The sequence below is a fragment of the Salmo trutta genome, chromosome 10, assembly GCF_901001165.1.
Source record: "Salmo trutta chromosome 10, fSalTru1.1, whole genome shotgun sequence".
NCBI classification, from domain to species: domain Eukaryota; kingdom Metazoa; phylum Chordata; class Actinopteri; order Salmoniformes; family Salmonidae; genus Salmo; species Salmo trutta.
Genome location: NC_042966.1, coordinates 19,330,615 through 19,345,731, shown reverse-complemented (window position 1 = coordinate 19,345,731; position 15,117 = coordinate 19,330,615). Strand labels below are relative to the sequence as shown.

The following is a 15,117-nucleotide window of genomic DNA, read 5'->3' as shown; positions in this document are numbered from 1 at the left end:
CAGATTGGTACTCATGTGATGACCACGTATTTTAGTAAGCCTGCTTTCAAATCCTCTCAGTGCATCTTGGTGTGTATTTTCTCCTCGCTTTTCATTCATTCATGGCTTAAAATCTGTCACCTAACCACAACCACTTTGTCTAATAAACTACAATGCGGATCCTCTGAATACTCTTGTGATACAGACCACAACATATGTGAAATGTCATAAGGGCGATGGGATGATGACACTGAAACGAGGGGGCCCTTCTCTGCCAGAGTTATGATTTATTTGAAGGATGTACTGGGCGATTGTATAGTATGAGGCAAAACGTTACCACGGCACCAACCCACAATTAATCAGATTCCAAAAATGTGCGTCATGCACCAGCAGACCTGCTGCTATGATCATGCTAGAGCAGCTCCAAGATGCACCTTTAGAAATTGAACCTAGGTCAGTTTTAGATTTTCACTCCTAAAAAGGTTTGGATCTAAGGAAGATGGGCTGATCCTAGATCTGTGCCTATGAGCAAATGTTAACTGAAGCAGTAGAGATGGCATCGCACAGTGCTTTGGGCCCTATCATTACGCCCACATACTAGGCAGTGAGATTATAGCAATTACCAGGTAAAAGCCTGTCATTAGGGCTCTGCTTCATATAAGATTGTTTGATAGCATCTTCCTATGAGGATAATCAATGTGGTGCATTATGACCATGGATCAAACCATCCAAGACTTCCTTTATTAGCTGTGTCTCTCCTGAAGACCTGCAGGTGATTCCTCAACAGTTTTTGGGACTCGAAGCACACCGATTTGATTACTCAAACTGTATTGACAGACATATCACATATCAGTTGTAATTGTCTCATGAACATGTATGCAGAGTTTTTTATTTTACCTTTATTTATCTAGGCAAGTCAGTTAAGAACAAATTAGTTTTTACAACGACAGCCTACCAGGGAACAGTGGGTTAACTGCCTTGTTCAGGGGCAGAACGACAGATATTTACCTTGTCAGCTTGAGGAGTCGATCCAGCAACCTTTCGGCTACTGGCCCAACGCTCTAACCACTAGGCTACCTGTCTCTAACCACTAGGCTACCTGTCTCTAACCACTAGGCTACCTGCCGCCCCAGTTTTACTGAAGCTGTGAGATGTCTTTTATCATTCCTCCTCCTGACCCCCAACCCCCCCCACTATGACAGTGTCCCAAAAGGGACTATAATACACACACACAGCCCATGCTGTTATCATTTCATGTGTATCACGCCAAACAAAAACCCCATTCACTGAGATGTGGCCCTGAGCCAGAACACAACCTTGATGATAAGCCGTACAAGAGCCATGGAGGAGGAGGAGCAATTATTCCACCGGCATCTAACTGGCTCTATCACAGAGGCTAGGGTTGAGAGGCCTGAGGTGAAGAGGTTTAGGACACTGGGAGATGGATTTAGTACATTTATTAAAGAACGGGTTGGTATAAAGGCTGGGAAGCCAATGCTTTAGAATTCAATCAAACTATCATCTGCTGGCTGCCAGGATACACAACTCTTATTCTGACAACTGGAAGCAGTCTACCTGAGTGGAAGCAGTCTACCTGAGTGGAAGCAGTCTACCTGAGTGGAAGCAGTCTACGTGAGTGGAAGCAGTCTACGTGAGTGGAAGCAGTCTACGTGAGTGGAAGCAGTCTACCTGAGTGGAAGCAGTCTACCTGAGTGGAAGCAGTCTACCTGAGTGGAAGCAGTCTACCTGAGTGGAAGTAGTCTACCTGAGTGGAAGCAGTCTGCCTAAGGCACTGCATCTCAGCGCTAGAGGCGTCACTACAGACACCCTGGTTCGAATCCAGGCTGTATCACAACCGGCCGTAATTGGGAGTCCAATAGGGCGGCTCACAATTGGCCCAGCGTCGTCCGGGTTTGGCCGGTGTAGGTCGTCATGGTAAATAAGATTTTTTTCTTAACTGACCTGCCTAGTTAAATAAAGGTAAAAAAAATAAAAAAAAGAACTGGTGTTACTCCTTTTCTTTCACCATGAGAAACAGCTGCAGCTTACAGTAAATACCAAACTGCGTGTTGATTGAATGGCGTCTCAGAGGTTTTCATAACAAGAATGTTGGTACAGCTTGACCTAGTGCAGAAAAAGCCTTGACTTTTAACAAAGTCATCCAGGTAAAATGGTACAGTAAACTGAACTTGACGTCCAGAGTGGTACTCTCCACCGAGGTCAAATTCTTCAACTCCATCTGCTTCAACCTGGTGCGTGTGGAAAACTCTGAAATGTACTGTCATGCGATCCTCTTTGTCAGATAATGCTGGTGAAATTCATATTTTCGACTGTCATGGTGATTAAAAAGTGAAATGACCTGTCCTCTGCATGCCCCGAGATGAAACAAACCAATCATCCTCCCTGTCATTTCTTCCACCTACTAAGTAAACATGTAATGTCACGCATGGCGTCCTTATCTCTTCCCCTGCCTGTAGAGATGTTTGGTATGTAGTCTGCAGGAGAAACGTCCTGTCAGATGGAAGTTCTAAGAGCTTAACCTGGAAAGGACAGGTTATGTCAGGTACTGTAGGAAGTGTTTGTATAGAGAGAATTTAATGACTACAGACAGATCGGATGAATGTGGGGAAATACCGATGGATGTTGGTAACGCTTTAGAATAGCTTTCAAGTAATAAACGTTAACCCTTTAACAGGCAGCTCAGCTAATGTTGACAACCAATTTTAAATGAAATTAAACATATTCACTTTGTTTTGCATATTTTACCATCTCAACCAATGCCATTTAGTAAAATTATCATGTGGTTTTCATTATCGGACTCCTATATATTCTTTAACACCCATTCAAAGATGGTTGAAAACCAGGAGGTGAATGTGAGCAAAACCGAACCTCATTTACCACACATTATTTTACTAATTGTGTATAAAATTGGAAATGGCAAGGTTGTGAAATGTTGTTGACCCCTAAAAACATAATTTAAGAATTATTAAATTACTAATATGTTGTTGTTTTAGAAATTTAAGAGCTCTTGAAAAATATGCTTTCCCAAGCAGTTGAGTTGCCCATTAAAAGGAATGCTATTAAGTCATTGTTAGTTATAATGGACAATAGAACAGTTTTGTTATGGGAATTTTTTGTCTGTGCAAATACAAAAATCCTTTAAATTCATATCATTATCTACTGTCTGCCTGTTATCTTCAATATGTTTCACAATATTCTGTAGATGTAATTTTACTGGTATTCATATTTTGACGCAAATGTTCATATTTGATTAATATTTGATATCAGTCCTCATTTAACTAGGCCTATCTTCCATTATAAGTAAATGAAGCAGACATAATGTAAATTAATGTATCATTTGTTTAGATGATTTTTAAAAAGTCTGTGCAAATTCCAATACAACATTTGCTTACTCTAATTGGGCAACTCAATCGGCTACAAGCAAACATTATACATTTATAGCTTATATTGAGGCTAAATACACATATTTTGCAGAACAAGAATTGTTCTGATATTTTTTTCTTGCTGTGACAGTTAAAGGGTTAATCCACTATTTATAAGTAGTGTAGATACTCCATTTTTTACTTTTCTAATACATGTACAATATTTCCTGTGTGTTTGATCAGTAAAGCTATAATAAAACATGTTTTGCTGTCAGTGTTTGGTTTGATTATAATGAAAATCCGCAGGTATTTCGAGGATTAAGGGAATTCTGCCTCAGCATTTTCAGTTTGGCTGCACTGATTACTGTGCTCAGAATTACAGAGTACTCAAAGTAGAGAGCTCTGTTACAGAAAACATTGCTGTCATTACCTTTTGACTAATTACACTGACACGGTACACTGAATAGATGCAAACAAATAAAGATCATTTATCTTTTTAGCAGGTTCAGGCTCACTGAATCCCCTTTCTGTGAATTTTCACCTTAGTTGTGCAGTGTATAGGGGGTTAACATAGAGCTTTCCTCCGGGGAGGGGAAGTGGGGGCAGACGGTCTCTGTGTGTTGTTCCCCTGGCAGTGGGTGGTGGAGCTTTAAAGAGGGTGTGGAGGGAGGAGAAGGGGAGGAGAGGGAGGGAGGTGTTTGGGGGGAATGTTCAAGCTCGTTTCTGTTTTCTTTTTGCACGTCAGATCCCTCCTCTCTCTCTCCCTCCCCCCTTACTCCCTTTCTCCAGACAGATCTGTTCTTCTCAGGGTCAGGTAGCAGGGCTGCAGCGAGCACACATGCACACACACACACACACACACACACACACACACACTCACAAACTCACACACACTGCCCAGAGCACCGGCGAGCACACACACTTGCTCCCCAGAGGCCGGTGGGTGAAGACAGGATGGGGTGTAGCTCCCAAACAGAGATGTGAGGATGGAGAAGAGAGTGTGTGTCATCCAGACAGACTTCCATCAGTACAGACCCATCATCGCCATCCACAGCAAGCCACTGGCACACGTAAGAATTACCTCTCCTCCTTCTCTTTGGATCCACTTCTCTGTGTCTGGTTCTGTTTCTGTCTCTCTCTCTCTCTCTCTCTCTCTCTCTCTCTCTCCATGCTTGTTAAATTGGTTACAGCCCCTCCTCTGTCCTGCAGGAGGCCTACCCCCTGAGTTAGGGGGTCTAGTGCTGGTCTCTTCTCTTCCTGCAGGGGGAGGGACTGAGTGAACTTATACATCAGTAACTGAATGAGACGAGGAATTTGTTGTTTTACTTGCTGCCTCTTCAGCAGGGAAGAGTAACAGTCTTCCCTAGTGGTTAGCTAACCTTGAGAGAGTGTTTATGGCTTTGACAGACAGTGATAATGTTGTCTGTCTGAAGAGACTCAACCGATGCAGCAAAGGAATGCAAACAGACTGTCAATCAGCCATGTAGAAGACATCTTGTGTTGAGGAAACAGGAAGCATATTCAGGGATAGTTTGGTTGAATTGTTGAAAATAAATATTGGTCTCAAAGTTCTCTGAAAGGATGTAATATATTAGAGTTTTCCGTCAGGTTTGCGTGTTTAGTTATACTGAGAGTGAGTGGTACTTCAGATTGGATGGTACAGTAGTGTGTGAGTCAGATCTGAGATGGATGATATCTCTGTATGATCAACGAGCCTGTGACATCAGCCTGTCTCTCTCCATTGCAGACCATGTGGGATCTGTATCTCTCTCATGCACGCACATACGCACGCACGCACGCACACACACACACACACACACACACACACACACACACACACACACACACACACACACACACACACACACACACACACAAAATTGAAAGGTAGAGTTTTATTACAGTGTTTTGATTTTCCAGATGATGATATTATTATCAGTATTATTAAATCACCAGGAGTTATTAATAATTAGACTGCTGTCGTTCTATGTTTCTGTGTTGGAATTCCTCAGCATCCCAAAACAGCTGTGCTGAAGATATTCTACCTCTTGGCTTATGAAATCTAATCATATGAAAACAATCATGTCATTGATCTAATGCAATCAAATAGCGTACATGCACCCAGAGATCAAACGCAGCACCTGTAGATGTAGGCCCGCATGTGTAGTGGTCGGGTGATCAAAGAGTCTGTGTGCTTACCTCCGTGACCTGGACCTACTGGAGTTCAGGTAGAGGCCAGACCAATCTGCTTCAGATTGGGCTGGGCTGCAGTTCAACCACTTGGCATTGTATAGAGTAGTACTGTGTGTGTTTAAGGAAATAGCCTAGCTTTGTATGTGTTGTAGTGGTTCAGAGTTATGTTAATAGTTCTTGCTTAAAATCATCACAACCTTCTTATTATGAAGTGAAACCGTGTAGGTTAAGATTGTAGGGCTTAGTATTATTTTACACAGACTGATGAGAAACCAGTGGGTGGTACAGTACAGATACCCTCAGGTCAATGCAGGGAAAGTACTGTACATTCCAGGCATTTAAGGGCTTTGCAGTATCTTGGAGTTGAGATATCATTGGTTTCCCACTAGAATTGTTCCTACAGTTGGACAACAATGCATTCAACCGCAATGTGTCTTCCGCATTTAACCCAACCTCCCTGAATCAGAGAGGTGCAGAGGACTTCCTTAATCCACGTCCGGGGAGCAGTTAACTGCCTTGCTCAAGGGCAGAACAGCAGATTTTCCCACCTTGCCAGCTCTGGGATTCGAACCAGCGACCTTTCGGCTAATGGCCAAACACTTTTATCATACTGTTGGTTAATACAATAAGTTACTGATAAAATTACTAACAGTGCAGAAACTTAATGAGAGGGACTTTATTTGGGGATCTGCCACTCTGTCCTTGGAAAAAGTGAGTGTGAAGTTCAGAGAGGGAGAGAAAAATAAAGGTATCTTCTGGATTCTCCCTTTCTCTTTCTTTGTTAGGCCTATTTACAGATCTAGATAAAATGGACAGATCAGTTCACTGAAAAGTAACAATGTGCACGAATTGCATAAATGTATGTGTGTGTGTGCGTGCGTATGTGTACATATGTGTGTGCATGCATGCTCCTGTATATGTGTTTTGACATTTTCTGATTGGACAAACATCCTCCCACCTCAAGTCAAAACACAAACGCTCTGCTCCACAATAAGTCCCATTCATCAAGCAGAAGGGGATGTACATTAACAAAGACAGAAGTTCATCAGGGTTAGCTGCCTTATTCACACAGACAATACCCAATGCTTATATAGCTTAGCACTGTGATTATGTGAAAGGTGAACCATTGATGTGTCACCTTAAATATCTTCCCCATGCTTAGCAGTACTGAGGGCTATGGAGCTAATGTGCAGAATGATGTTAAGTGCGCCGATAAATCCAGCCTTGACAAGTAAAATACTGTCTATTCACCTGACTGTAGCCGAGGGAAGTTCAGGTGTGTCTTAGTGTGTATATCCTCAATGTTGGTTAAAAACACACATCTTAAATCATATTTGGACAACAAGGTGAATGCCCACAGACACTTGGCTCAATGTTTCCCTGTCGTTGTTAGTTGACAAACTGTACATGAGTTTGAAGAGGTAAACCCTTTGTTGAGGTTAGGGTTAGAGTTGGGCTAATGACAGCTCTTTTCCAGTGACACAGATACCTTGGCTCAAGCTGCGACAGGTTTTCTATTGCTGTGTGTGTGTGTGTGTGTGTGTGTGTGTGTGTGTGTGTGTGTGTGTGTGTGTGTGTGTGTGTGTGTGTGTGTGTGTGTGTGTGTGTGTGTGTGTGTGTGTGTGTGTGTGTGTGTGTGTGTATTTTACACAGCTTTCCTTTTCAAACTTCTTTAGATCGAGCTGTGGAAAATTTGTTCACATCTGTTTTTCCACACAAGGAAACTACAAATTTATGCTTTTGTACTCAAGCCAGAATTGCTTGTAGATTCTTGTTAGGTAAAGAGAGAAAATAAGAGAAGATTGATTTGCCCTGGTGCGCAGTAAAAGTCTAAATGATGCCTGCGAGACTTCTCATTGTTCTGGACAGCATGCAGGCCAAGGTTACATGCCAAGATAACTTCAGTGCCATGTAGAATACTTCAAATATGTACGTTTCTGTACCTTCATATGAAGTGCTGTTCCAGAGATCAAGTATGCACGAGAAGGCATTGATAGTCTGGCTTAGTTTATCACACAAATACAATATCAGGCATGATGTACATCCCAAGTAGCACCCTATTCCCTAGTGCACTACTTTTGGGGTGGCATTTGAGATACAGTTTTAGATTGGTTCAGTCACCAGTACAATTCATTTTTTAATTAACCTTTATTTAACTAGGCAAGTCAGTTAAGAACAAATTCTTATTTACAATGACGGCCTACACTGGACAAACCCGGACAATGCTGGGCCAATTGTGCGCTGCCCTATGGGACTCCCAATCACAACCGGATGTGATACAGCCTAGATTCAAACCAGGGGCTGTAGTGACGCCTCTTGCACTGAGATGCAGTACCTTAGACCACTGCGCCAATATGCACTTTAAACAGTGGGCTGCAGTGTGTGCACCCAGCACATCTGATTCAAATAACCAATCTAGCCTTTAGTTTTACAGTATATCAGATTATTTGAATGAGATGTATTAGCGTTGTACTTGAACAAAAGCCTGCATGCATTACCGTCCTCCAGGAGTGGCATTTTCCCTTCCCTGAGCAGTGCAAATGAATGAGACTGCGAACTTGGTGACCGCACTACGCCTTCTCTACCACTGTATTTTGGTTGGCAGTAAGACTCTCTAGCAGAGAGGGCACTTGAGCTGACTATACACTGGACTGAGAGCGCTAGTTCCTAAACCTCTGTTGTTCCCTCTGATTCACCTCGAATCCCTTTGGAACGTTCCTGGGACTCAGACCTGCAGGTCAAAATACTATTTGTTTTCTTTCAATAACTTGATTTAGCTTAATTATCTGGGGTGCCAGGTGGCCTGATGTGCACTTTTGGGACAATTCCATTGGCTCTGTTGTTCTGGGCAAGCTGCCAAGCTCAATCAAGTGCACCTAAAGTATTTGAAAGAAAACACATTTGATTTAGAGAAGCAGGCCCAATTTTCTCATGGCGGGCTGCATTCCACTGAGAGTGTTATTGTATGTTTGTGATAACTTGTCAGGGGGCTCAACCTTTGATAGAGGACTGTTTAGCTAAAGAAAACCCATGGACTGGTGTAGGTGATGTGTTACGGTCAGAGGCTATATGGTGCTGATGAGAGAGACGCATGGACAAGGTCTGGTACTTGGTAAACATGTAAAGATATCATTACCATTCTGTCATCTCCATCTGTCTCCACTAAGCAGCTCACCAGCTGTCTGACCTCTAACCTCTGACCCTTGCGTGCCAGGTACAGCTCACTTCCTGGAATGCACTGTACTGTACGTGAGGATGAAACTCCTACAGTGACAGGAACAGCTGGAGATATTGTGTAGGACAATATATGGAATGGTCTGGAAGGGTTTCCAGAGAATTACAGTAAAATTCCCTCTGGGACGATATCAATTGATTCATTGACAGACAACAGAATCAGGTGTTCGTGTAAATGTCTGACTGATCTAGCTACGATTTAAGAATCACTATGCTCTATTCTGATGGATTCTCCTCCACGTACATGTTAAGTATGATAACATGAACAGATGTTATCTCTCTCCACACACTATAGCTCTGTGTATGTTTCCATAAGCCCAGCTCTCTCCTCTTTCTCACCTGTCAATATCAGAGCTGTTAGATGACACTGCGACGACAGCATCAGCAGCAGTATTGAGGTATTTGCTTTCCTTTCTGAGTCCAGAGGTCTTTGGTTCAGCAGGGGAGCAGCAGCCGCAGCCCACAGGAGGACATTTTATATTGTTTTAAAGAGAGTGGGCCAGGAGAAGGCCCCATCTGGAGAGAGAGAGAGGTGTGTGTGTGTGTGTGTGTGTGTGTGTGTGTGTGTGTGTGTGTGTGTGTGTGTGTGTAGGGCAGGATGGGGGAGCAGTCCAGACTCCAGACAGCTGTGAGAGCCAGCCAGCCAGCTAAAGGAGCGTTGTCTCTGTGTGTGTGTGTGTATTGCTGCAGGTTGGGTCTCTGTCGCTGCAGCAGTGTACTCAAGCTCAGACTCAGACCCAGGAGGCAGGGATGAGGGAGAGAGAGGAGCTGAGGAGGGCTATAGAGCAGAGCGACCGTCTGCTAGCCAGGGTCCAAGAGCTGGAGGAGCAAAACGCACAACTCGGCAAGGACAAGAATGAGGTGGCCGCTAAATACAGAGCTGTAAGTCTCCATTATCTAAACGTCTGTTTTCCCCCTTACCTTCACCCAATTCTCTGTCTGTTGTCCTTTCTCCCTCTCTTTCTCTCTCTGTCTGTATCTCTGTCCATCTGTTTCTCTCTCTCCTTCCCTCTGTTTCTCTCTCTCCTTCCCTCTGTTTCTCTCTCTTATCCATGTGTTGTTGACACAACTTTTTATGACATTGTCAGTCGTTCATTGTGTTGTTAGTCGATCTGGTTTCCATTGAGCTTTGTCATGTGACAAACGGCATGGATGGGATGTGTCTGCAAGGGCAAATTTGTGCATGATAAGGGATTCTGAACGTAGTTATTACTTCAACCGCCAGCGAATAATACTCACTAGATAATGATATGTCTCTGGAGAAGGAGAGAGAGAGAGAGAAAGAGAGGGGGAAAGATGGAAAGAGAGAAAGAAAGAGGCAGTCAGTACCAGCTTGTTTTAATGATACTTTCTCTCTGCGTCAGTTTTCATTCCAGCACATTGTTTCACTGTAGAGAGAAGATAGAGATGTTGTGTGTTTTTATTGTGATTCTCTCAGAGCCAATAACAGGCATTATACAGCTCTGTGGCCTCAGGCAGTACAGTGATTGATTGGTTAACTGCTAGGAGAACTCTTTGAAAGACATGCTCCCTTCCATTGAAAACAAGGGTGGCAGAACGATAGGATAAGTTGTCACTTTTTGAGTTATTCATCCAGGTGATCCAGATGAGATTAAAAAGCTGTTCATCAAGAGAGATCTATGTCAAGAAGGCAGCAGACAAACAGTTTGGCATTTACTAAGCATCACACTTATTAGGCTACCGTGGCTGTTATGGTTCTGACTTGCAGAGAAGTAGTAGCCTAGTCCCAGATCAGTACAGATCTGTCATTATAACAGCAGTTAGAGATGTTGGCTAAAGCACATACTGATCTGGGACCAGGCTAGAGAAGTTGTAGAAAAGACAACACACACCAGGGCAAATCATTTAGTGTGAGTGGAAAAGAGAGAGAGGGAGAGAGTGTATTTTGGTGGTATTGCCAGTGGTTTCAAAGAAAGCTCCAATCCAGCCCAGGGGATTTGGCCATTACTGTTGCTGATTTCCTTAGCAGACCCGTCAGGCCGCCCTTCAGCCTGCTCCAATGGAACACATCGTGGAGTTAAAATGTACCACTGCAGCTCTCTTCACACACATTTTTATCACTGTCTGAATTTGACATATTGAAGTGTAATTTGGAATCTTGAAGTAGTAACTTTTGCCTCATGGCTGACCGTTCACACGCAGGTTATTTTGGATTTCCCTTTAAAAGCATTGACTTCTCCTGCTTGAGCACTTCCCAGTTTTTGAGGGAAGTTTGTCCCTTTCTTCATTATCTCGTAGTTTTCTGATGTCGGAGCTGGTCGGAGTTCTGGGGGGCTCAGAGGGACACCACCTCCCAGCTTTCTCTGTCATCAGGAAATTATGTATTCCTTCTTCTTAGTGTGTGTGTGTGTGTTATTTTTACATCATGCATTATCTTTCTCATTGGTTAACACAGTGTTTCTGTTTCAACTCTAATGTTCCCATAAATTGTTGCCTATAGACACCCCTGTAAAAAAATCTCATTTAGCTCCCCCAGTAAAAGTTAGCCTAATGAAATGGTTGCGTTTCAAGCTTTGTCAGGACAAAGATACATAAACAGAGAAAAGTGCTCGGTTTACCCTTCAATTACAGCTAATGGTAAATAAATGTGGAGTAGTTTTCCAGAGCTATCCAGATTCCCTAGTAACGGTAGTCTCCGGACTGTCTGGACTGGTTTAGATGTACTGTACTGTGTGTGTGTGTGTGTGTGTGTGTGTGTGTGTGTGTGTGTGTGTGTGTGTGTGTGTGTGTGTGTGTGTGTGTGAAGGAGAGGGTACAGAGGGTCTGGGATGGTTTTAGAGGTACTGGGGCCCAAGGAAAGGACTGCAAATGTGTGTGTTGGAGGGGGTAGAGAAGGAGAGTGATGAAGAGGGTAAAGAGGGTCTGGACTGGTTTCAACTGTGTGGAGAGTGGAAGTGAGGCAGGGCGAGAGAAAGGCAGAAGAGAGGTTGAAAAAGGGAGAAAGATGAGTAAGACAGGGTTTTCTTAGAGGTATCCAGCCAAGGTGGTGCCCAAGGGATCAGATATGTGAGTGTTTGGATATGCTTTCTTATATTTTTTTAATAATCCCATTTCACGTCAGCAGCGTTTGATTGTGAAAACAACCAGAGGCTGTTTGTTGAACTTTCCACCTGTTCAATTTCAACTCTCTATTCTGCCATAGAAACCCTGGAAGGCAGCAGCCGCTCACTATCTAATGTGGTTAGATTCCGATTTTCCTGTAATCTAATAGACATAGATCTCTCTAGCCTTCTCTCTCTCTCTCTCTCTCTCTCTGGAGGGGGAAGAAGGACGCAGTTTGGCAAGGAAGCTGTTTGAAGTAGCTGGATATTATCCTGTCTAGGGACATAAACCTTACCTTCATAATCTTCCACATCCATAGGGGCTTTCCAGAAAGCCTTCATAATGGCTTTTGTGTCCTTAGTATACTTCTGCACCTGTGAGTTCCTTACTGTAGCTTAGCCTTGTAGCCTTGCCTATATGGAAGATAAGACTATCACTCCAACCAAAAGTTGAATGAAATACAGAGTGCAACATAATATTACATTGGCTTCAGTTCATAGAAACTGTACTACAACTTTTTTAACAACTAACTACGGAACCATGGTGTGAAACGGAATAGCATTGATGACAGTCATTGATGACACAAACATGTCTTCCTCTGATAGAAGAGAATCACTCAGATTCCTTCAACCCAAATCCATCTGAATGCATATCCATACTTGGCACCCATGTTATCTGCTACAAAAGATCAGTGTTAGCGTTGGATGTGAGTGGTGCTTGAACACTGTCTGGGCATGCTGTGTGTCTCTGGTCTGTGTAGTTCATGTGGGTGTTACTGCAGGATTTTATGCAGACATGAACGGGTTCCTCTGTTCTGTCCACAGCAGAACTCTTAACATAACGTTGAAAATTCAGCAATCTTTTGAGAACATGTTTTGTTTCAGTGTTTTTTCTGCAGATGGATGGAAGCTTGCCATGGTTGGATGAGGCATTTGTAGCATACTTGCCCTCCCTCGCATTGTTTATGCTCAGTCAGTGGTCAAGTTTTTAAGATTCACTGCAGGCTTTAGTTTTTGAGAAATTCAGAAGGGTTATTTATGAGGTTTGGTGTTGGTGCCACACGATTCTTTCATAGTAACCTTCAAAAAACACTTTGTTCAAAAATGATCAATGCAGTAAACTGTGTTTGTCTTGGTCTGTCACAGTCTACATAACTCGTGCTCAGGTGGTGGTCAAGTATCAGCTTCTACTTTAAAAGCTTCTGTCCAGTTCAGAAGGGACGTTAATTCAAAACCACAACAAGAATGCTTTCAGTTTCACCTGGTTAGTTTGTTTTACGATAACCCTCATATGGTTTTACATCAGTGCTTCATTAGTGCTTCATTAAGTAGTTATACTTAATGAAGCACTGATGTAAAACCACTGACGTTATCTTCCGTACAGTATTACAGATAGAGAGTACCCACTGGGGACACACCGGTTGAATCAACGTTGTTTTCATGTCATTTCAATGAAATTACGCTGAACCAGCGTGGAATCGACGTTGAGTTGACGTCTGTGCCCAGTCGGTATGCTTAGTCTAGCCTAGTCTCTATGCTTCGTCTGCTGGTTCATTCAAGAAAACCCGCTGCACTTGAACCTAAGGCACAATATGGCCTTTGTGTCCCTGTCTAGATGAATGCCCTGGCATTGTTGAAACTATGTGGGCGGGGTGGGCACGTAAGGTCTTTATGCTGTCAATTTTAACAGAGAGAGAGAAGAGAGAGAAAAACGTCATATTTGCGACACTGCCCTTGTTTTCGCCTCTTTGTGTTGTTTAGGTGACTGCTTTGATAGTGTAAGGGTTGTGTTACCAAGGGACTGAAGAGGATAACTTAGAGCCATTCACATGACCTGCCATCCTACACCTTCCTACAGTCCCTCCGGGAATCCTTTGGATCCTCTGCCACTAGGGAGAGAGAGACACCTGTTTCAGGAGGGGTGAGGCGAAGGGAGCGAAGGAGAAGAGGGGGAGGAAAGGAGGAGAGGCTGTTGTTGCGGTGTGAGAGCAGTACAGTAGTGGAGGACTGGACACAGAGAAGTGGGCTTCTGTTTTCTACTCTGGGGGACTGTAAGTGAAGAAACAATTGAGGAGAGCAGAGGAGGAATGTGTGGATTACAGTAGCAAGTACCAACAGACTGAAATTAAAGAGGAGAAAAGTATTTGATTGAGCAGGAAAAAAGAGAAAGCAACCGAACAAATAGGAGAGAGAGAGAGAGAGAAAAAAAGAAAGAAAGAAAGTGAGAGAGAGAAAGAGAGATTAAGGGCATACCGCTGCAGGTGTGCAGCGCTAAATCAAACAGTGGGCTATGGGGAGAGAGAAAGGAGACTGACTGTTCGCAGCGTGCTGAGTGGAGTTACCGTGGTGACCAAACCGTGAATTAGTACCTTCTCTTCTACAGTGAACCCTCCTGAACCTCCGCTAACCAATCACAGGGAGAGAAAAGCAGAGGGTAGAGGTGTTACATGGAACTTTATTTTCAACCTATAAGTCTACCTGGCCTATTAAGGAGGTGCAGTTGATACAGGTGCAGTACAGGGACTGTGTAAGGGTGTTAGGTTACTGTTAAGGTGCGGTAGGTAGAGTGTTGACAGGTCGATTGACAGGTTGATTGACAGGCGTCGGGTTAAGGTGATGTCTGTGGAGCGGGGCCAGGGACGTGGCCACTCCCTCTCTGACTCGGAAGAGACCAATGGGCTGCAGGTGGATCCTGAACCAGAGGAACTGGACTGGGATAGCTTTAGTACTGCATTGGAACAGAGACTGGCTATTGTGGGTATACTGGTGTGTTGGGTTGGAGGGTGTGTGTGTGTGTGTGTGTGTGTGTGTGTGTGTGTGTGTGTGTGTGTGTGTGTTTGTGTGAGAGAGAGAGAGAGAGAGAGGGCATTGATGTGTTTACATGTATGTCTGTACTGTTAACCTTTTTTTTTTTACAGTATCTTCACATTATCTGGTAATGTTGAGAAAATGAAATAATTTGACTTAACTCACTAGCTGGGTAGATAAAGTAGAGATTATGAAGAAAGAGCACAGCACAAACACATTTATATAAATATATTCAGATGGAACACGTGGTCAATGATACATTTGCAAAAGGACACATATTTGGGTATGCAGTTCAGCCTCATTCCAAATGCCTTGACCATGATGACTGGTGCAATAGAAAATAGCTGACACACTCATCAACCAGGCACCAAATAAGACAGACTTTCAAATCAGTCCTGTTTGGGACAGCTGTTGATAAATGATTTGTGTTATTGTAAAACTGGCTTATCAAGTCATTG

General features: G+C 43.3%; 1 protein-coding gene across 4 annotated transcripts in view; it reads left to right on the top strand.

Moving 5' to 3' along the window:
• The first annotated feature begins 4,182 nt into the window (after positions 1-4,182).
• LOC115201279 (myosin-16) overlaps positions 4,183-15,117 on the top strand; it is a 48,857-nt gene continuing 37,922 nt past the window's right edge. Inside the window, exons 1-2 of one of the 4 annotated variants that reach the window (XM_029764768.1) lie at positions 4,183-4,432; positions 9,480-9,671. In XM_029764768.1, the coding sequence (XP_029620628.1) occupies positions 4,349-4,432; positions 9,480-9,671 (276 nt within the window). In that variant the 5' untranslated portion in view covers positions 4,183-4,348. Of the gene's footprint in view, positions 4,433-9,243; positions 9,322-9,479; positions 9,672-14,452; positions 14,606-15,117 lie in introns of those variants that run through there. The other 3 variants (XM_029764770.1, XM_029764771.1, XM_029764769.1) reach the window with 3 other exon arrangements.